The sequence below is a fragment of the Entelurus aequoreus genome, linkage group LG12 (assembly GCF_033978785.1).
Source record: "Entelurus aequoreus isolate RoL-2023_Sb linkage group LG12, RoL_Eaeq_v1.1, whole genome shotgun sequence".
Classification (NCBI taxonomy): Eukaryota; Metazoa; Chordata; class Actinopteri; order Syngnathiformes; family Syngnathidae; genus Entelurus; species Entelurus aequoreus.
Genome location: NC_084742.1, coordinates 37,016,326 through 37,038,684, shown reverse-complemented (window position 1 = coordinate 37,038,684; position 22,359 = coordinate 37,016,326). Strand labels below are relative to the sequence as shown.

At 39.7% G+C, this 22,359-nt stretch overlaps 1 protein-coding gene across 3 annotated transcripts in view; it reads right to left on the bottom strand.

Annotated features, from left to right (window-relative positions):
- si:dkey-172j4.3 (diacylglycerol kinase delta) overlaps positions 1–22,033 on the bottom strand; it is a 106,327-nt gene extending 84,294 nt beyond the window's left edge. For all 3 annotated transcript variants that reach the window (XM_062065917.1, XM_062065919.1, XM_062065918.1), the window contains exons 1-3: positions 21,894–22,033; positions 21,291–21,424; positions 13,071–13,175 (exon numbers count right to left, since the gene is read on the bottom strand). In XM_062065917.1, the coding sequence (XP_061921901.1) occupies positions 13,071–13,175; positions 21,291–21,371 (186 nt within the window). In that variant the 5' untranslated portion in view covers positions 21,372–21,424; positions 21,894–22,033. The remainder of the gene's footprint in view (positions 1–13,070; positions 13,176–21,290; positions 21,425–21,893) is intronic.
- Positions 22,034–22,359: the final 326 nt, after the last annotated feature.

The window sequence follows — 22,359 nt, the reverse complement described above, 5'->3', positions numbered from 1 at the left end:
AATCGCTCCAGTCTGTGATCCCACAGCACGACCCAATCCTTCCATTGCGTTGAACAGCCTGTTGGCCCCTTGAGTGGCTGCCATCGTCTTCCGAATTTGACGATACACCAGAGCAATGCCCAGCCCAATCAGCAAATGCCCTGCGATCACAGCTCCAAATAGGTAGATGTCTTCCACGTCCTCGATGGAAAGGACTGAGAGGCACATGATTCTCCAAGTATTCCAGGAATCTCTCACGTACCCCGCAGCAATGGTTCCATCAGGGCAGCCAGGCTCCCCCGAGCCTCTTTTCCTTGTGGAAAAGACTGTGTCAATTGCGTCGAGAGTCCAGTTGATCAAATTCATTTTGATGTTTAGATTTGAGGACAGCTCAAGAAAAGAGGCTTCAAAATAGTTCAGACAAGACAAAAACAAAGAGAGCAAGCAGGGAAGGAGGGAGCGGAGAAAAATGCGACCGCCCTCACCAGAGGCAAGACAGAATACGTTACGTTAACATACCAGGCACGTCTCAGTTGGTTATTTATGCTTCATATAACGTACACTTATTCAGCCTGTTGTTCACTATTTTTTATTTATTTTAAATTGCCTTTCAGATGTCTATTCTTGGTGTTGGGTTTTATCAAATACATTTCCCCAAAAAATGCGACTTATACTCCAGTGCGACTTATATATGTTTTTTTCCTTCTTTATTATGCATTTTCGGCCGGTGCGACTTATACTCCAGAGCGACTTATACTCCGAAAAATACGGTACATATTATAGATATGTTCTGCTTGTTCATCAACATCGCACACAGGTTGGAGAGCTTAATAACATTAATGTGGAGAAAATTAGGGTACGTACACACAAAATCTTTATTTAAATAAAGCGGTTCGCACAAATTATCAATTGTACACGCAGTCATAGTGGATCACACGCAACTAGGGCTGCAACAACTAATCGATTAAATTGATTAAAATCGATTATAAAAATAGTTGCCGATTAATTTAGTCATCGATTCGTTAGATCTATGCTATGCGCATGCGCTAAGGTTATGTTGTTGTTGTTTTTTTAACCTTTATTTATAAACTGCAACATTTACAAACAGCTGAGAAACAATAATCAAAATAATAGGGGTGTAACGGTACGTGTATTTGTATCGAACCGTTTCGGTACGGGGGTTTCGTTTTGGTGCGGAAGTGTACCGAACCGAAACCTTGGAGAGGACCGCATATGTGGGGGGGGGTTATATTAAGTAGCGTACTGCACGTTGTGTAAACAATACTCAAAATGCCGGACATTTGAGGCATTTAAGAAACTCCGCCCTGACAGCTCCGCAAAAGAGGACATGTCCGGTGAAAAGAGGATGTATAGTCAGTCTATCGTAGCCCGTTAGCTGCTAGCATGCTGGCAAAAGAGGACATGTCAATGCTAGCAGCGATCAGGCTAGGATAGACTGACCATACGTCCTCTTTTCACCGGACATGTCCTCTTTTGCGAGGCTGTCCGAGCGGTGTTTCTTAAATGCCTCAAATGTCCGGCATTTTGAGTTAGGGTTGCGTGTATTTTCAATGTACGTTCAGGGTTAAGAAGGTTAAAAACAAAACAAATTGCGCGCGCAGCAGCATTCGTGAGGGAGGGGGAAAGACAGAGAGAGCGAGAGAGTTATGATAAATGCGCATGCGTCGTCAGGCTCTGCTTTTTATCGATAGATTTATCAGATTTAATTTTTTATTATCTATAGCAGGGGTGTCAAAAGTGTGCATTTTTGTAACATTTTCCTTGTTTTATTTTGCAAGTTGAAAGAACATGGCGCCAGTATGCTGTTTTTTTTCAGTAAAATACTGGAAAGGATAGAAATGTAGTTTATCTCTTTTATACTTATTTAATATTATTAATCAAAGTAATAGTCGACAGATTAATCGATTAACAAATTAATCGTTAGTTGCAGCCCTACACGCAGCACGCCCACAAAATGTTGTACGAACCCAAAGTTGGCACGTTGTGTAAATCGTAAATAAAAACAGAATATAATGATTTGCAAATCATTTTCAACTTATATTCAATTGAATAGACTGCAAAGACAAGATATTTAATGTTTGAACTGAGAAACTTTTTTTTTTTTTTTTTTTGCAAATAATCATTAACGTAGAATTTAATGGCAGCAACACATTGCAAAAAATTTGGCACAGGGGCATTTTTACCACTGTGTTACACGGCTTTTCCTTTTAACAACACTCAGTAAACGTTTGGGAACTGAGGAGACCAATTTTTGAAGCTTTTCAGGTGGAATTCTTTCCCATTCATGCTTGATGTACAGCTTAAGTTGTTCAACAGTATTTTAGGCTTCATAATGCACCACACATTTTCAACGGGAGACAGGTCTGGACTACAGGCAGGCCAGTCTAGTACCCACACTCTTTTACTACGTGCCAACTTCACTGGTTTTGGGTCTTGTAGTTTGTGCATGCTGTTTAGCGCGCCTGTTCTTAGTATATCAGGCCCATAGGCGTCCTATTTCAAATATTTTTGCAACTGATGCTGCATTTAGACGCCCTTTCACTGTACATGATGCTGCATTTGGGCGTGCTATTGCTTTCCATGATGCTGCATTCAGGAACCTTACAGAATATTATGCTGCATTTGCCTTACATATTGCTGCTTTCGGGCATCCTGTCATTAGGGTTGGGTATCGTTTGAATTCGAACGATTCCGATTCCGATTCTTTGTTTCGATTCCGATTCCTGACAATTCTCGATTCCGATTCTTTTAAGAGGCAGGGTCAAAAAAAAGTTTAGGATATTTTAAATGAGCTAGCTAACCTACAGTCTTTCTGAATGAAATAGTCTGACATTCTCCATCAATTTTAATTCTATTAACTTTTTATGAACTTTACTATAAATTCCTCACAGGGCTGTTTTCATCTAGAATATAAATATCAAATCTATGAACTTGAATATAAATATTATAAATTATGAATACATTTTCCCAGGGGTACACTTTCCTCAAGAGAGCTTTATTTTTGAAAACCTCATGAAAACACATTTACACATAAGTGTATGATGCTGCAGGAAACCTCATGAAAACACATTTACACACACAAGTGTATGATGCTGTAGGTACTTAAAAATGTTACTGTGCTCCCACTGATGGGCTAACCTGGTGCAGAAAAGCAAATAAACAATAAGAAACAACTTGCAAAACCCAGTCCAGATTAGCAGCAGGTACAGTATAAAATCAGAGACAGTTTTTGTTCAGGAAAATGACCATATCCGCCTTCTCAGGCAGGATGCATGAGCGTTCTGGACAGATAGTGTCTCCTGCTGTGGAAAATACACGTTCGCTGGGTGTGGAAGAAGCTTGAACGCATAAATAGGAGAAAGCGAGATATGACAGCAAAGGATAAGTCTTTTGTTGGTTCCACCGGACCACCATCATGCAGCAGTGTCGTCAGACATAAGTATCGGTGGAACGTCCTGGTACATCTGCAGCTCTCTCTCCACTCGTTTCTTGATGGACATGGAGCTCTGTTATTTCGCGATTATTTCATTTTTTTTTGTAAAGTAAAGCCACACTTTCGACCGCCGACGCCCGCTATCCATGCTTGAGCTTGACTGACTCGTTCGGCTATGCTAACACTTCCGGCGGTGGGCGCTTCTTCGTTGGTGTTCAGCTGCTTCTTCTTCCGGTTCGGCGGACATATTTTTTTCCGGTCGGCGGACTGGTATCGAATATAGGAATCGAAATTTAAACTTTTGAACGATTCCGGGAGAATCGGAAAGTTAGTCCCGGTTCCAATCGATACTCGATACTCGATACCTAACCCTAGCTGTCATTACACATGATTCAGCATTCAGGTTTCCTTTTACAATACATAATCTACATTTAGACGTCCTCTTTCTATACGCGAGTTTGCATTCAGTCGCAGTACATTCAATACGTTCTATGCTTACCATGATGCTGCGTTCAGGAACACTATTACTAAAGGATGCTGCTTTCAGGCGTCATATTTCTACATGATGCCTTTTTTAGTTGTCAATGTTTAGCACGATGCTGCATCAGGTTCCCATTGGGTCATGTATTGCTGTGTTTGGGTTTCTTCTAGCTCCACATGATGCTGCATGTAGTGCTCCAGTGCAGGGGTGCCCACCTGCCCATGACGACTCACAAGCTATGATTGTTGAGCAAGTGTCTTACATAAGTCTCTACACTACTTTACCACTCAATCCTGTCCTCCCTCTATTCTCTCCATCTCCTCCTCTCACTATTGACCCTCACGTAGCACTGCAACTGTATCACATCCAGCCATGGGCGTAAATCAAAGCGCGCGCATTGGCACACGCACACACTTGCTCACACAATGCTGGCCATCCTACACAATGATGCGCGCGCACTTTCTCATTCCTTTCGCCGTCCCACGCGCACACCTATAACTCGTCCTCATCTTGGCTGCTGTCGACGCCGACACACACGCGCGCAAATACACACATGCTAAGAGGGCGAGATGCAGATAGAAAGTGAATAAATGTGTTGAAGCCAAACGCTCCCTTGCGGCAAAGCTACAGGAATAGGAGGCAGGAAGGAGAGACTGAAAATACCTGCTGGTCACAGCTCAAAAATACTCAAGTTTATGTAATCTAAAGAGGGTGGATAGTCTTTGCATGTATTAGAATTGCTTGATTTATTTTTTGCCATGGCTTCTATTTGGATTTGCAAACACGTAACATTTAAACGAAATAAGTCACTTGTATACATCTGTTCCACTTTATTTGCTGAATGGGGCTTAAGCACCCAAAACTATCACAATGTCAAGTCAAAGTGAAAGTCAAAAGTCAACTTTATTGTCAATTCTTCACAAGACGTACAAGGAATCGAAATTACGTTTTCAGCACTGTCTTACTCAAGAGCAGACAAACATTAAAGGAAGTCAGCCAACTTCCGGCACCCCTTAAAAAGGCGGGAAACAGGTAAACATTGGGGGGTGAGTAAAAAAAAAAATTCCATCTAAGGCTGGGGAAGGGGTCCAGACTGAGGCCAGGAAAAAAACAACTCAATAGCCATAGCACACATAAAGAAGTTACAAAGAATTCACAAGACTTGCAACAGAGAGGTGGGTGGGGGCTACGGAGGCATGTGGCTGCTATCTAAGCGCTGCCCAGCCGTCCATCACCCCTAAGGGATTGAAGCGGTGGAGAAGGCGTGGGGTGTGGGTCGGGGGGGGGGGGGGGGGGTAAATGCGACCGCCTCCACCAAGTGCCAAGTCAAAAAAAAAAAAAGGAACTATGTACTAATAGGCTGTCCAGGACATTGCAGACTTTTTGAGGATATTCAGGGGCGATTTTAAAAGTTGCAGCAAATTTTGCAATATTTTGAGGCCACTTTTTTTTCCAAAACACCGCATCAGCTCGTGAGTTTACAAATTTGTTGTCAATGTTTAAAGTGTTTTTTTGAAAAATTAATACCAAAAAGCACATCATTTCAATAAATCTAGCAACATCTGTTTACTTGCATCTATGTCTGGGATCCCGCAGGCCTTTTTCCAGGCTATTGCAAAGTTTTTCAGAAAATTGCAATGGAAGTTGCTGTGAGTCTTTTTTTTAGATGTTGCAGGAGAAAGTATTAGTTTCAATAAATTGTTGTGATTCTCCCTTAGTATAATCACATTGTTAATGTTATTTTTTTTATTTGTTGGATAAAAAGTAATCAGTGAACAAATATAAAGAATTAAAAGGGTGAGAAACTCACATCTTATCAACATGGCACACAACAATTCAGTCACAACAAAGTAACTAAAAATAATATCCCAGCTTCCACATGAGAAAACTGTCACAGTTGAAATGATTTATGTTAAAAATGACAGCAATACAAATACTCTCTAGGGACATTACCATAGAAATGAATGAATGGGTTATACTTGTATAGCGCTTTTCTACCTTCAAGGTACTCAAAGCGCTTTGACAGTATTTCCACATTCACCCATTCACACACACATTCACACACTGATGGCGGGAGCTGCCATGCAAGGCGCTAACCAGCAGCCATCAGGAGCAAGGGTGAAGTGTCTTGCCCAAGGACACAACGGACGTGACTAGGATGGTAGAAGGTGGGGATTGAACCCCAGTAACCAGCAACCCTCCGATTGCTGGCACGGCCACTCAACCAACTTCGCCACGCCATCCCTGACACTTGCTGTACCAGCTGTACACTGACTACTCTGACTATATATCCGAGCTTAATTTCTGTTATTGTCTGTTGAAAAGATACAATTTGTATTTACTTTTGTTAGATATTGTATATATCTGAATTTTAAGGTCATTTTAAATAAATTGTTTATTTATAAAGTGTCTCTATAGGCCCAGTTTATTTACCTACATCTCCTAACCAAAAGTTACATGCAATATGTTCCATCTTCTGTCATTTTTACACTTCACACAAATGCAAACAACATCAGCATAGATACCCTTTTTGTCAGCTGTTGTCCAAAAGTTGCATTCGTTCTCTGTGTACTGTTTAAAAGTGCTTATCCATCAAAAACTATTGTTTATAACATGGTTTGACCCCATTTTTGCTGAAAACATTGTGCAACATGCTAAGCGTTATTTCAAGCAGGGATTTTTGTTGGTTCAAGAGAGACGATCAGTTTTTGTCAATGTATACATAAACTGGTCCGATAGTAACACATTCATTTGGACAAGTTACCTCCGCTAGACTTAGCGCAATTAAAAAAAAAATTACAAAATCCTGCAGGGTCTGATTTGTGGAAAGGGTTTTCGAACTTTTTCAACCAAGCACCGCATAATGAAAATTGAAAGGATGCCATAGCTAATTGTAATTTTTTAAATGGGCAAAAACAATCCAATGTAGAGAGATGCTAACGAGTTACATAAAGGTGACAAAGCGTATTATTATCAACATTTCATCTTTTTTTCAAATTACTATCCATCTTTTTTCTCTTTTTACCCCCATTTTTGGTGTCATTTTTAAAAATGTTATTTTATAATTTTGACAATTATTTTTCACCATGCAATGAAAAACAGGAAAGTAGTACTTTACCTTCCAGGTGATTTTTGTGCTACCATCTCCTGGTAGTCATGTTCCACAAAACATTGGTTTAAAATTAGAGGTTGAGGTTTTAGCAACAGGCACAGACTGCAGAGAGCAGCAGAGCGGCCAGGTAGTACAGAGCATGTGCCAAACTAAATTCCAACAGTCAGGGAGGGGAAATAAAATGGCCCCATTCGTTCACATGACACATGAAACGTGACGAAATTTGGGACGTGCACTGTCCACTTCAGCCGCCAGATGGCAGGAGAGTGTTGAATATATTAAAATGCTTTTTTGTGGCAATTCCAACTGTGACCACAGCGTCAGTTACTATGTAGAGTGGCGCATTTCATCATTTTCAGCAGACTGCATTGCAAAATGATCACCCCGAGCCCCCTTCCTCTCACACAAGATCCACCCAGGAATTAGGCCATATAAATCCCTTTCCTACTGTACATGTAAATAAACCAGGTGTTATGTTGTAGTAGGGTTGTACGGTATACCGGTATTAGTATAGTACCGCGATACTAATGAATCATATTCGGTACTGTACCGCCTCTGAAAAGTACCGGTCTGCCCCAGTCGGCAGTGTTTTAGCTACTTCTAAATCACTAATCCTCGCCTCCATGGCGACAAATAAAGTAAGTTTCTTACAAGTATCATCCATGCAGGACGAGGAATAGCTAAACATGCTTCACGACACACCGTAGCTCACCGGCGTCAAAATGTAAACAAACGCCATTGGTGGATCTACACCTAACATCCACTGTAATAATACCAAGTACAGTAGCGTATTTAGTCGATACTACTATGATTATGTCGATATTTTTTGGCATCACATCTTCTTTCGTTTAAAAAAAAATGTATAGTATGTTTATAAACTCAGGAAATATGTCCCTGGAAACATTTCGAACAATGTATGATCCTGTAACTACTTGGTATCGCATTGATACCCAAATTTGTGGTATCATCCAAAACTAATGTAAAGCCTCCAAACAACAGAAGAATAAGTGATTATTACATTTTAACAGAAGTGTAGATAGAACATGTTAAAGAGAAAGTAAGCAGATATTAACAGTAAATGAACATGTGGATTAACAATCCATTTTTACATCTTGTTCCTCATAATTTTGACAAAATAGAATGAGAAATGACACAATATGTTACTGCATACGTCAGCAGACAAATTAGGAGCCTTTGTTTGCTTACTTACTACTAAAAGACAAGTTGTCTTGTATGTTCACTATTTTATTTAAGGACAAACTTGTTCTTTGATTGCAATAAGAAACATATGTTTAATGTACCGTAAGATGTTTTTGTTAAAATAAAGCCATTAATGCCACTTTGTTGTGGTCACCCTTATTTAGAAAAGTACCGAAAAGTATAGAAAAGTATCGACATACATTTTGGTACCGGTACTAAAATATTGGTACCGGTACAACACTAATAACTAGTAACCCAGATTTGCCTTTTACATTTTGTTTTGCCTTTAAAAGGAAAATACATTCATCATAGCCTATGATGCAAATATATGATGATGTCATATTGACACTGGCTGGCCACACCAACACAAATAGGTTGGCAATCGGTGGGAAATACTGCAAGCTTTGGATTACAATTGGCCTCCAGGCCACATTTTGGACACCCCTGACCTATAGGAAATGAAGCTCTTTTCTTAGAAAGCGATATCCAGAAAGGTCGGCAGGCCTCATTTGCAAAACCTTAAGGGGAAGTAGTCCATTTAGCGTATTTGACTTTTACATCATGCCAGCGTCTCTTGCGGGGTGTTGGCTTACATTACGAGGTAGAAGGTGAGGATTGCCGGCGCTTTTCGTAGCTGCTGAATAAACCACTCCTGGGCTCGAGTGCGCCGCAGGACAATTACACGACTAAAAAAAGACTCATGGAGTGTCACCGTGAGGGCAGAGCATGCTGAAAAAATGTATTAAGACAATTAATTGCTGAGTAGAGGGAGGAGAAACTGGAACGAGGAGATGAGGAAGCAGAAGATATTTAGTGTCAAGGAGGAACACAATGAATGTGGTTGTTTGTTGTGTGTGGGAGGAGCCCCGTCACAGCGCCTCTACTATGAGGCCAACAGGAGGAAGAAAAGTGTGAAGCCTTATGTAACTGCGGTGCTAGTAAAAGTACAACTTAAAGTGAAACTGCATTATTTTTTTAAATGTTGCCTATTGTTTACAATCATTGTGAAAGACAAGAACAATAATGTATTTTTTTTTTCATTTTAGGATTAAAAAAAACGCTTGAAAGATGCGGCTAATGGGAGTCACCATTGTAGCCTTCAAGGCCGTCTAAAACAACTTTAAATCCCTCCATCAACGTTTTATATACACACTGCAAGTCTATATATATTGTAGTAACAGACAGGTTCATAATAAAATGTAATATGTTCAAAATTTACTGTATTTTGGTCATTTTAGTCAATAGCGGGACTTCCTTCTGTGGCGCATTTATTTCCGTTTCCATAGCAGCGCTGCAAATAAGGAACGTTTGAGCCAAGCTATGCCGAATTATTGGAGTTCCCAAATCAACAGGAAACGTCCCCGGCCAGCTGGACCAGACGAACACCTGTCCATCATGTAAGTCACTTTAATATTGATCATGATACACGCAGCAAGTCATGTGTGTTACTACAACTACAGTACATACACTGTCAAGCTAGCTGTGTACAAACAAAACATGAAATGTGGGTTAATACTTTACAGATACTGTAATATGATTGTTCATGTTTTTCAGTCAGTACAGATTGGTGTATAATCGCAATATGATGTGCATTACAAATTCAAACGTGTTTCGTGTTGCCGCAGAAGCTAGCTTATCTCTTTCTAATACCATAGCATGCCGATGTGTTACTACACTATTTATTTATTTATTTATTTCTTTGACAGGGACAGTACAATGAAACATTGCCATCCATAGGTAACCGATGTCAAAGTACACAGGACTTATAGCCACAGGCTAATTTGCAACCCTCGTCCCTGGTTAGGCTTTTAAAGAAAAGTTGAGAAAAGTGTAAAACACATACAAAAAGATTAAGACAAGTACAAAATAAAAAATACATTAAAAATAATTGGACCCATTTGTGCATACTGCACCCTGTTCTAGTGCTCACGCTTCTGATTGTCCTTAAGCCGCTTTTTCAGTTTTGTGGAGAAAAGTTTAATGTCCAACTATGATTTTAACTCCAGTTGGATCCTGTGTTGTACCCCAGGGATCAATACTGGGGCCAAGATTGTTTAATCTTTATATAAACGACATTTGTAAAGTTACAAAGGACTTAAAGTTAGTTTTATTTGCAGACGACACAACTGCTTTCTGTTCAGGAGAGAACACACAGAAGATAATACAAATAATAACAGAAGAAATTAACACATTAAAAAGATGGTTTGACAAAAACAGACTATCTTTGAATCTCGGTAAAACTAAAATAATGCTATTTGGTAATAGTAGAAAAGAGCACACAAATACAAATAGACGGAGTAGACATTGAAAGGGTAAAAGAAACAAGATTTTTGGGAGTATTAATAGATGATCAAATAAACTGGAAATCTCATATACAAAACATATAACATAAGGTGGCAAAAAACATTTCAATAATGAATAAAGCAAATACATCCTGGGCCAAAAATCACTTCATATTCTCTACTGATCACTAGTGTTACCATATCTGAGTTATTGTGTAGAAATATGGGGAAATAACTACAAGTGTGCGCTACATTCGCTAACCGTGTTACAAAAAAAATCAGTTAGAATAATACATAATGTTGGATATAGAGAACATACAAACCCTTTATTTATTAAGTCAAAAATATTAAAGTTCGGTGATTTGGTAAAATTGCAAACAGCTAAAATGATGTACAAAGCAAACTATAACCTGCTACCAAAGAATGTACAACAATTCTTCTCAACTAAAGAGGAGAAATATAACCTTAGAGGAAAAAAATAATTTAAAACATTTACATGCACTTACAACACTTAGAACTTTTAGCATATCAGTATGTGGAATTAAATTATGGAATGGATTAAGTAAAGAAGTTAAAAATTGTACTGATATGATCCAGTTTAAGAGGTTGTTCAAAATAATAGTGCTTACAAAGTACAAAGAAGAAGAATTATGAGAAATACTTCCAACCTTATTGAAAATAAGATATTCTTCATCTCAGTATGTTAATAATGACTGAATTAATTAATTACATATTACAAAACTGTTGTGTATACTAATTCATAGATGTTATTTTATTATATAAAAAGGTCAGTAAATTATTCTATATATTTGTAAACGCTTTGAAGTGGGAAAGGGGTAGGATTAAATAAGCTTTGCTTCTTCCTACTCCTTTTCGGGCATGATGTAAAATGAAATGATATAAAATTGTGTGATCTATTATGATGTAAGTGTGTCCATGTTTGAAATAAACTAAAGAAAAAAGAAAGAAAGACTTCCACAGATGTGAGGCCTTCACTGAGAACGCAGTAGAAAACGCACTATAAAAAAAGTTCCTCTGTGTTCGTTCTTACAATAACAAAGTCGTTCAACTTGGTTATTATACGGGTTACGGAACATAAATGAAGTATTGTTGATGGTTTTTGAATGCATTTTTAAAGTGATTCGGTGTTAGAATTGATTGCTCCCATTAGCTGCATTGCTAGCCACCTAGAACCAGCCGATTTTTAAATGTTAGCAAGCGAAAAAAAACAAAACCTTTTGTCTTCTTGTCTCTCATAATGATTGTGAACTACCGGTATAGGCAAAATTCTAAAAAAAAAAGTTAAGTTTTCCTTTAAAGCAAGCGAAGGAGGAAGAGGAAGCAGTTGTAAAAGGTGTAAGAGAAACCAAAGGTGAACCTTGCTGATCGCCAACAAGATAAAGTCACACAAACAAGACGACATTAATCGACCTTCATCCATGCTTAAAAGTCAAGATGGCTGAGTGTTAGCCACTCGCACAATTAGCGGCTGCTAGGTCACATCACAAGGTGAAAGCTGCGCCGATAACTGCCAAGAATCTGTGCAACTGATAGCGGGGGGCCGTCCTAGTATGACAAAATAAACAGGGCTGACACTAACCAATCGTCTCCCTTATAAGATATTTAATTAGAGGCAGTAAAAAAGCAGAGAGGGGGCCACATCTCATCTTTGAGTGTTATCAGAGCATCTGCGTGATTAATCGAGGACCGCCAGGCAAGCCCACTGATCTGACAGGGGCGAGGATGTGATGTCAGAGAGGAATTAGCACCTCTCTAACCAGTGTGATGCTATAATGAGTGCGCCAACAACCAGGGGAGGCATGGCGGAGGAAGAGGCGCGACAGTGCACGTGCGTGTCCCAACAGGACACACCCTGACTAACACACTAATCCGCTGGAGGCCATTGTGAGGGAGGCCCAATCCCGGAGTGGGCCTAATCTGGGTCACATGACTGACACATCATCACTAACATGTATTGATTACCTGCAGTGGCCAAAGGACGAGCTCACGTTGTTTACTTTTTATTTTGACATTAGGCACCCAAACTTGGCACTCATTGGGTCCTCTTCCAAAAACTCAATCGTTTTGCCAGCGTGTCAAGTATTCTACTCTTTAGATTTGACTGATACTTGCAAACATCTAAGACCCAACACACTCTCCCAACAAGTTCCCACTTTGGATTGCCTTTTTATTTCCCCTGCATGGCGAGCCTCTCTCCAGCGCCCAACAATCAATGTCCGAATGATATCCAATACCAGCGGACAGACGCTGCAAATATGGGATGCTATTGCCATGGCAACAGGGAGCGGTATCCCGTTTCTCTGATCGATGTGAGCGTGATTTACGGTGCCGATGGATAACGATCTCGACTAAGCGCAGCAACAATGAGGTCGTCTGAGAGTTAGCAATGCAAAGCTAGCGGTGGATCACATATCCATTATTAATAACAAAAGCGCTTAAGAAGTGAAAGAGCAACATCAAAGCACTCAGACGTAATCTCAGGTATGGGAAACTTGCCCATGTGACAGGAAGTAGACCAGGGATGATTAAGTGATCTCCTACCTTGGCGCGGATCTGGCCTGAAGTGGAGACTTTGCGGATCAGCTTGTGCGACGTCTCCTCTTGCTCGCCGTCGCTGTCGGAAGACTCGTCTCCCGCCTCGCCCGACTGCGTGACGACAAGGAAGCACAAGTCTGGTCAGATGGCAGCCAGGTATAAAGTGAATGCAATTATTTTATACAGTATATGCAAGTATTCTATACAGTATATTACCAGAAGATGATAGCTGTTGATGCAGATATTTCCTGTGCATTGAAATATACAAGCCAAAGTGCTCAACACTTGCAATGTGTATTCGTAGAGGCCTAATTTGTGATCATTTTCTATCATTAAACATGCTGTATACTACACACGCCTGCTATGTGCCTGTATTTTGGAGCGAGGGTCTGGACTAATATTCAATTCATGATGATAATTGCAAAATGTATCAAATGACAAGACTATATTAATCAAGACTATAATATTTATTTTTTCCATGTTCCTATTCACTATACAGACTTATATTCTGGTTGTATAATCATCGGCACCTATCCTATCCTATCCTGGTTTAGACCAGGGTGTTGAAAGAATTTCATCCATCCATTTTCTACCGCTTATACCTTTCGGGGTCGCGGGGGATGCTGGAGCCTATCTCAGCTACAATCGGGCGGAAGGCGGGGTACACCCTGGACAAGTCGCCACCTCATCACAGGGCCAACACAGATAGACAGATAACATTCACACTCACATTCACACACTAGGGCCAATTTAGTGTTGCCAATCAACCTATTCTCAAATTAAAATGAAAACTTTGGAACATTTTTAAATAAAGCAAAAAGGCATAATGTAATAAAAAAAATCCTAAAATGTTGTTACTAATACAGTAGTACCTCAATTTACGAGCTTAATTGGTTCTGTGACAGATCTCTTAACTGAAAACAGTGGCCAATGAAATTAATTACAATTAATTTATTTCATTTAACATTAACATGTCTTTTTTTTTTTTAAATAATAAATAAAAATAAGTAATCTAATGTACTACTAACAACTGCAATAGTTTTAAGACGTCCATCATGGCCAACCATTTTCTACAGTTTGTCCCTCTTGGGGTTGCGGGAGGCTGGAGCCTATCCCACCGGCAGGGTACACCCTGAACACGTCACCACCTAGTTTTAAGAAGTATTGTAGGACTAATGTACAGCATTTACCTTAGTGTCTCCTTCCAGCTGCTTCTCCATCAAACACACCATCAGCAGCTTTTCCATATTTTCATGTCATTTCGATATTATTTTAGACTCATCATGCTTCAGTATGGTGCAGACTAAAAGTTATATGCTTCACTTATATATGCTTTACTGGGTCGACACTCGGTCATGTTTTCGATTATTTCTTCCTTAATTTAATGAATACCATCCACTTCCTCTTCTCAGCACAGTCTGTCACACTCACGTTTTTTTTTCTCCAATGTTTGGAAATGTCGATCCATACGGGTTCACTTTGGCATTAACCACGCCAACTAACGCCGTGGATGCTAGAAATTCCAATTTGTGCTTGCAACTTTAAGCATAATAATTAGCTGTTAGACAGCGCTTCTCTCAAAACATTCTTAATTTGGGGGATACCACTGTATGTACGTAATGGTTTTTTTTGTTTTTTTATAGACTTACACAATTTTTCAGCACGCAGCTATCCGTGGAATCAATTTAAACATTTGTGGTTTAGATTATAGCTGTTGGACCAAACTGTACAGGGGGATATTCTGGGATACTATGAGCCAACTCAAGAGAGCTGTTTCTAATATTTCGGTTACCTAAAGCTTGCATGAAAAGACAATTTCATTAGAAATCGTTCTCTTTATGATGCAGTCCAGTTCTACACCACTACCAACTACAACCACCTAATTTCAGTAGTGTTTGTACAATTTTAAACAAAACTAAAAGTACCACTTTGTACCACAGTAGGCGACCAATTACACTCGGGTGTTCGACCACTAGCTTGGGAGCTACCGGTAGTTTGCCAGGTGATTTTGAGTACCTCACCAAGTGTCAAAAAATATTTGCTCAACATGCCACTATTTAATAACAAATTACCACAAAACAGCACAAAGACATGGGCTGCATTGTTTGGGTGGAGATCTGCCTCTTAATTGAAGTACAGATTAAAATGTTCCCAGTCATACACTGTAAAAAAAAAAACATTACGGTATGTTGATGTTGAAGCCGTTGATTTTGCAGTTGACAACTGTTTTTGCTTGCGGTAAATTATATATTGTTAACCTGTTTACAAAAGATCATACAGAATTTAGGGTAAAATACTGGCAGCTGTGTTTGCCAGGAATTCACCGTAAAACAAATTAAGGCCAATTTTAGTATTGCCAATCAGCCTATACCAAGGTGCATGCAAACTCCACACAGAAAGACCCCTAGTCCGGAATTCAAACCCAGGACCTTCTCACTGAAAGGCACAAGCGCTAACCACTGCCCACCGTGTACTATCTGCAAAATGACTGTGTTTCCGAGACATGTGAGTGGTACATGAGAATTTTAACTTGAAAGTTTTTGTACAACCTTTCAGCGGACAACTCACAACATGGCCTTCTGCAACATCTTCAAGTGAGCTATTAAAAATGAACATCAAATGCTCCATATCCGTAAACAGCTACTTGCAACCGGTTCCAACACACTTAAACACACAGCATGATTCATTTCGATGCAGTTTGCAATGAAGCACATAGACATAACCGATCAATGTCTGAAACCACTTGCCACAAAAATACAAGAAAACATGTTAACCAAAAGTAAACTCGGCTAATGCTTTACCACAAACCCCTAAAACAATTAAAGTATGCTCTAAATTTAAATGTACAATCTGAAAAATATTTAATTTAGACAGAATATTACCATACATTTTAGAGTACTTGCATGCTTGTGACATAAAAGTATGAATAAATGCATCATACAATTTGTCATTATTTTCTCAGTAAAGTCATGTGTTTTCTACATATTATAAGCATATAGTAATTTAGGTTATCTACTGTTTCTTGTTTGCAGGAATTTACTGCATTTACTCATGTGATGAACTATTTGTAATGTTTACAGTGTTTTACTGTTGTTATTTAACAATTGCTTGTCGTAGTTTTTAAAGTAATTTTTAACAGTGTACAAATTAAACACAATGGACCGAATTTATGGATTTCCGAAGATCTGAATACCTCCCGCTAAGCAGCGTGAGCAATCTATAAAATAGCGTGTACTATTAGTGGGCGTGTTGCGTGTGATCTACTAAGACTGTGTGTACAATTCAAAAGGATTTTGTGTGTACTATACGGGGCATCACCATAGAGACACTCTCATTTAGTGCATTTTCATGTTATCATGCTCCTACCTGTGGCATTTTGCTATGTTTTCAACCATGCAGGAGACGTCTACCACTTTTATGGAAATTTTAGAAGCAGTCATGCAGTGCATCTATATTGACACCACCACTGAAGATGCATGGGAGGGAGGCTGCACTCCTGTGATCAAGACGCAAAAATGCATACTTCAAGAAATTTGTATCATATAGGGTATTCCATCCATCCATTTTCTACCGCTTGTCCCTTTTGGGGTCGCGGGGGCTGCTGGAGCCTATCTCAGCTGCATTCGGGCGGAAGGCGGGGTCCACCCTGGACAAGTCGCCACCTCATCACAGCATATAGGGTATATATATACTGTATGTTAGTAATATATATTCTTGGTGAAAAAACAAACGTCATTAAAAAATCGACGACACCAAAACGCATTAGTGAATTTGTTTTAAACACCCTCTTAAGTCATCCAGCTGCTATGAAAAAATGCAGACAGTTTTAAAATTCGTCTGACTGGACAGAGAGATCTGACCAGCTCCTTTACTATCTGGCACTGATGGTCCAGTTTTGCACACATTTTTATAAATGTAATAAATGTGGGAATTCATTTAACTGTTTCTTATTACAAACGTGATAAACGCTTATTAAGTGAAACGAAAAGACACGTAAAACTGCATCAATATACATAAATTAAAGATGCATCGAATTGTAATCGAATGGTGAGTTTCCCAAAGATTTTCAATCTGTGTCGGTTTGGAGATACTTCAAATGTGCTAAATAAAACGCTAAATATATAAATGTTCTGCTCACGTAAAAGACGCAATCCACTTTGCACATGATTGCATTTTCCCATGCTTTAGTACACGCAAACCTTTAAGAAATCATTTATTTTTGTCAAAGTACCGTAGTTCTAAAAGTAATGAAAAAAAAACTGAACTAGAAAGAAATACAAGATGCACAACATTGATGAACATTTTTGGTTGTTGATATTTGTGGATACCAACTGTGCTAATGCTTTAAAAAGTGGATTCCATTTGTTTGGGTTTTAATAAGCGATATATAAATACAAGTTACAAAAACATAAATTATGTAAAAGAAGGTCTCAGATGAAAAAAGGCTAGAGACCCAAACTGTAAGTTGGTAGCCCCGTGTACAAGGGCAAAATGTATTTAATCAGATTAGAATGTTCCAATGTACAGTACAGGCCAAATGTTTGGACACACCTTCAAATTTCAACAAGTTTTCTTTATTTTCATGACTATTTACATTGTAGATTGTCACTGAAAGCCTCAAAACTATGCCACCTGTGAAGTGAAAATTATTTCAGGTGACTACCTCTTGAAGATCTTCGAGAGAATGCCAAGAGTGTGCAAAACAGTAATCGGAGCAAAGGGTGGCTATTTTGAAGAAACTAGAATATAAAACATGTTTGTAGTGTTTTCACCTTTTTTTGTCAAGTACATAACTCCACATGTGTTCATTCATAGTTGTGATGCCTTCAGTGACAATCTACAATGTAAATAGTCATGAAAATAAAGAAAACGCATTGAATGAGAAGGTGTGTCCAAACTTTTGGCCTGTACTGTACATGGACCCTGAAAAAAATTATCTGATAATGGCGCACATTTTTCTGCATCACAACTTAAATCGGAATACTTTACTTTGACATGCGCAGCACCATACCATAAATGGAAAGATGTGTTTGTGCTATAGTGCTATCTTTTGGAGGAGTTTGCTCACAGCAGGTGCTGAAAAAGCACTGACTTTCGCTGTAAACAAACATGGCTTTGAGCATTTCTGCTTGTCCGACGCTGTCAGGGTAATTTTTCCTTCGGTTCACTACTTTTGTTTTTGCTCGTCTCGTTTTCAGAGAAACAAAGTGAACAGTATACAACGCTACTTCTGTAAACAATGAAGTGGGGGGGGGGGACAATCACTTCATTCCTAGACTATTAAATTCAGTCCCCTCTCCACCATCAAAGTATCGCGGCTGTCAAAGACATGCGCGGTAATATTATTTTCAACTGGAATTTCGGAAGGTGCGTTTTCATGCGCAACAATCCGGATGACTTTCGGCATAAACCACCCATCTCGATCGGAATGAAATGTTGATCCGAAAGTGTGTGATGGGGTCAGAACATTCCAAATGGCGTGTTTACATGAAGCATTTTTATTCCGGTTAGGCTTTTGATCTGATTAAAAGTGTCCATGTGCACATAGCTAGTGATTCTCTATGTCAGGGGTCCCCAAACCGGATACGGCCCGACAGCATCCAAAATCCGGCCCGCTGGAAGTCCCAAGGTTAAAAAAAAAAAAAAAAAAGCTTTTTATTTTTTTTATTCAGATTTTTTTTAATCTGTGCTTTCTCATTCATTTTCTACCGCTTGTTACTCTCGGTGTCTCCTATCCACTCAGGCAAATCATATATATATATATATATATATATATATATATATATATATACATATATATATATATATATATATATATATATATATATATATATATATATATATATATATATATATATATATATATATATATATATATATATATATATATATATATATATATATATATATAAATGTATATATATATATATATATATATATATATATATATATATATATATATATATATATATATATATATATATATATATATATATATATATATATATATATATATAAATGTATATATATATATATATATATATATATATATATATATATATATATATATATATATATATATATATATATATATATATATAGATAGATAGATAGTACTTTATTGATTCCTTCAGGAGAGTTCCCTCAGGAAAATTAAAAAAAAAAAAAAAAAATATATATATATATATATATATATATATATATATATATATATATATATATATTAGGGGTGTACGGTACGTGTATTTGTATTTAACCGTTTCGGTACGGGGGTTCCGGTTCGGTTCGGAGGTGTACCGAACGAGTTTCCACACGGACATATTAAGTAGCGTAACGCACGTTGTGTAAACAATGCACACCGAGGCACAACACACGGCATGCTAACAGCTAACGAGCTACGATAGACTGAAAATACGTCCTCTTTTCACCGGACATGTCCTCTTTTACGTAGCTGTCAGGGTGGAGTTTCTTAAATGCCTCAAATGTCCGGCATTTTGAGTTAGGGTTGCGTGTATTTTCAATGTACATTCAGGGTTAAGAAAGGGTTAAAAACAAAACAGATTGTGCGCCCAGCAGCATTCATGAAGGAGGGGCAGAGACAGAGAGAGCGAGAGAGTTATGATAAACGCATGCATCGCCAGGCTCTGCTTTTTATCCATAGATTTATCAGATTTTATTTTTTATTATCTATAGCAGGGGTGTCAAAAGTGTGCCCCGGAGGCCATTTGCGGCCCACAGCTAATGTTTTAAAGGCCCACGGCACATTCTAAAAATACTGTTAAAATAAACAAAAACATAACAAAAGTGAAATAAAAAAGCTTAAAGGTTAAATGTAATTTAGAAAACGTTGCAATGTTGACTAATAAAAACAAAACTGTTTTTTTTTCTTTCAAACTGTCATTGCTCAAAACATAATATTGAATCAAAATCAATGTTATTAGGAATTATTGACCTATCCAAGGTTCCGATTACTTCACATCAAATATTCCACTAAGAAAAATATTTTTGGTGAAAGATTTTGCAAATTTGGTAAATAAATAACCCAAAAATGTATATTTTGTTGTTTTCTTACTGTACCGAAAATGAACCGAACCGTGACCTCTAAACCGAGGTACGTACCGAACCGAAATTTTTGTGTACCGTTACACCCCTAATATACATATGTATATATATACATACATATAACCTATAACATATAACCTACTCAGTGGCATTGTGGTTAGAGTGTCCGCCCTGAGATCGGTAGGTTGAGTTCAAACACCGGCCGAGTGGAAATGGGACCCATTACCTCCCTGCTTGGCACTCAGCATCAAGGGTTGGAATTGGGGGTTAAATCACCAAATGATTTCCGAGCGCACTGCACGCTGCTGCTCACTGCTCCCCTCAACTCCCAGGGGGTGAACGTGGGTCAAATGCAGAGGACAAATTTCACCACACCTAGTCAATGCGCCCCCGAGTCAAAAAGTTTGGGGACCCCTGCTCCATGTGGTATGCGGCGCTGTCTAGTGGTACGCCAAATAATCACTTAATTAAATGTTTAAACACAGTTTTACTGTTCAATCTGATGTGTGTAATGTTACAGTGGCCAAACTATTCAATATACTTGTTAAATAAAACTTCCATCTATCCCATCCATCCATTTTCTACCGCTTGTACCTTTTGGGGTCGCCGGGGGTCGCTGGAGCCCATCTCAGCTACAATCAGGAGGAAGGCGGGGTACACCCTGGACAAGTTGCCACCTCATCACAGGGCCAACACAGATAGACAGACAACATTCACACTCACATTCACACACTAGGGACCATTTAGTGTTGCCAATCAACTTATCCCCAGGTGCATGTCTTTGGAGGTGGGAGGAAGCCGGAGTACCCGGAGGGAACCCACGCAGTCACGGGGAGAACATGCAAACTCCACACAGAAAGATCCCGAGCCCGGGATTGAACTCAGGACTACTCAGGACCTTCGTATTGTGAGGCAGATGCACTAACCCCTCTTCCACCGTGCTGCCCTAAATAAAACTTGTTGAAGGAAATATTTAGGCCTACTACGCTACTGTATTTAAGTGTTGCTCATTATGGCGGTACTTGGAGAGCCGAGTGTTTTCCGGGGGTGGTACTCGGGGGAAAAAAGTTTGACAACCGCCGCCATAAGCGAACCAAAACATCAGCTCACAGAGTACCGGGTGCAATACAAAACGACACAACATCGATGTCATCTTCAACTTACCAGAGTGGTTCTCTCGTCTGTTTGAACAGACTCGCCTGGCTCGGCCACATGCAGGACGTTGGGGTTCAGCTTGGACGCCATTGGGGAGGCGGATTTGGGACGGGGTGCACTGGAGGGAGAGTTGGATGGAGAAGCTGTGGAAGAGATGAAGATATGATGCATCGCTTGTGTTGCTTGCATCTCTCTCTCTCTCTCTCTCTCTCTCTCTCTCACACACACACACACACACACACACACACACACACACACACACACACACACACACACACACACACACACACACACACACACACTCAACTTATTTGCTTGCTCCTTCGTGGTCACACAGAATGGCCGTCCAGCATGGCGATGAGAGTGATGATGATGGTTATGAGGAGCAAAAACAGGATGAAGATGTCTTTGGCTGGCAGCTCCGTGCATGCGCGCCTGCGTTATCGCCCATCCTGACGTCGCTATAGTCGTCAAAAAGGTTCGGTTTTTTCCCCCCACCCACCCCCGGAGCCACCAGCACGATCTACCACCCGCTTCCCCACTCCCCCGTCCGACACTCGCTCAGACAACACGCCGTGAAATGAAGCGACGTTCGGGCTTTATTTTTTTTACCCGTCCCCCGGCCGCCTGCTGCCGGCGTCCGGCCTGCTGGCGCCCCGCTGCCTCACTTCGCCGCCCGGGTCCTCTCCGCTTTGGCGCTCGGCGGGGCGGGTGGGAGCCGTGGTGGTGCTCGCGGGCGCCGGAACCGAGTCTGGATCAGGTAGAAAGAGCGCGGAGGGAGGGAGGGAGGGAGGGAGGCGGGAAGGCGGACAGGCGAGGCGGAGGAGGAAGAGGAGAGCCAGAGAGAGAGAGAGAGAGAGAGGGGGAGAGAGAGAGAGCGAGAGCGAGAGAGAGCGAGAGAGGGAGATTAAAGCCTGAATCGCTGCGGTACCGAGGTTAAATTGAACTGAGCAGCACACACACACACGCATGCATGGTGCGCAAACACACACAATCAGATGCAAATGAAGCGTCCGCTTTGTGAAGTGAAGGGAAGTGAATTATATTTATATAGCGCTTTTTCTCTAGTGACTCAAAG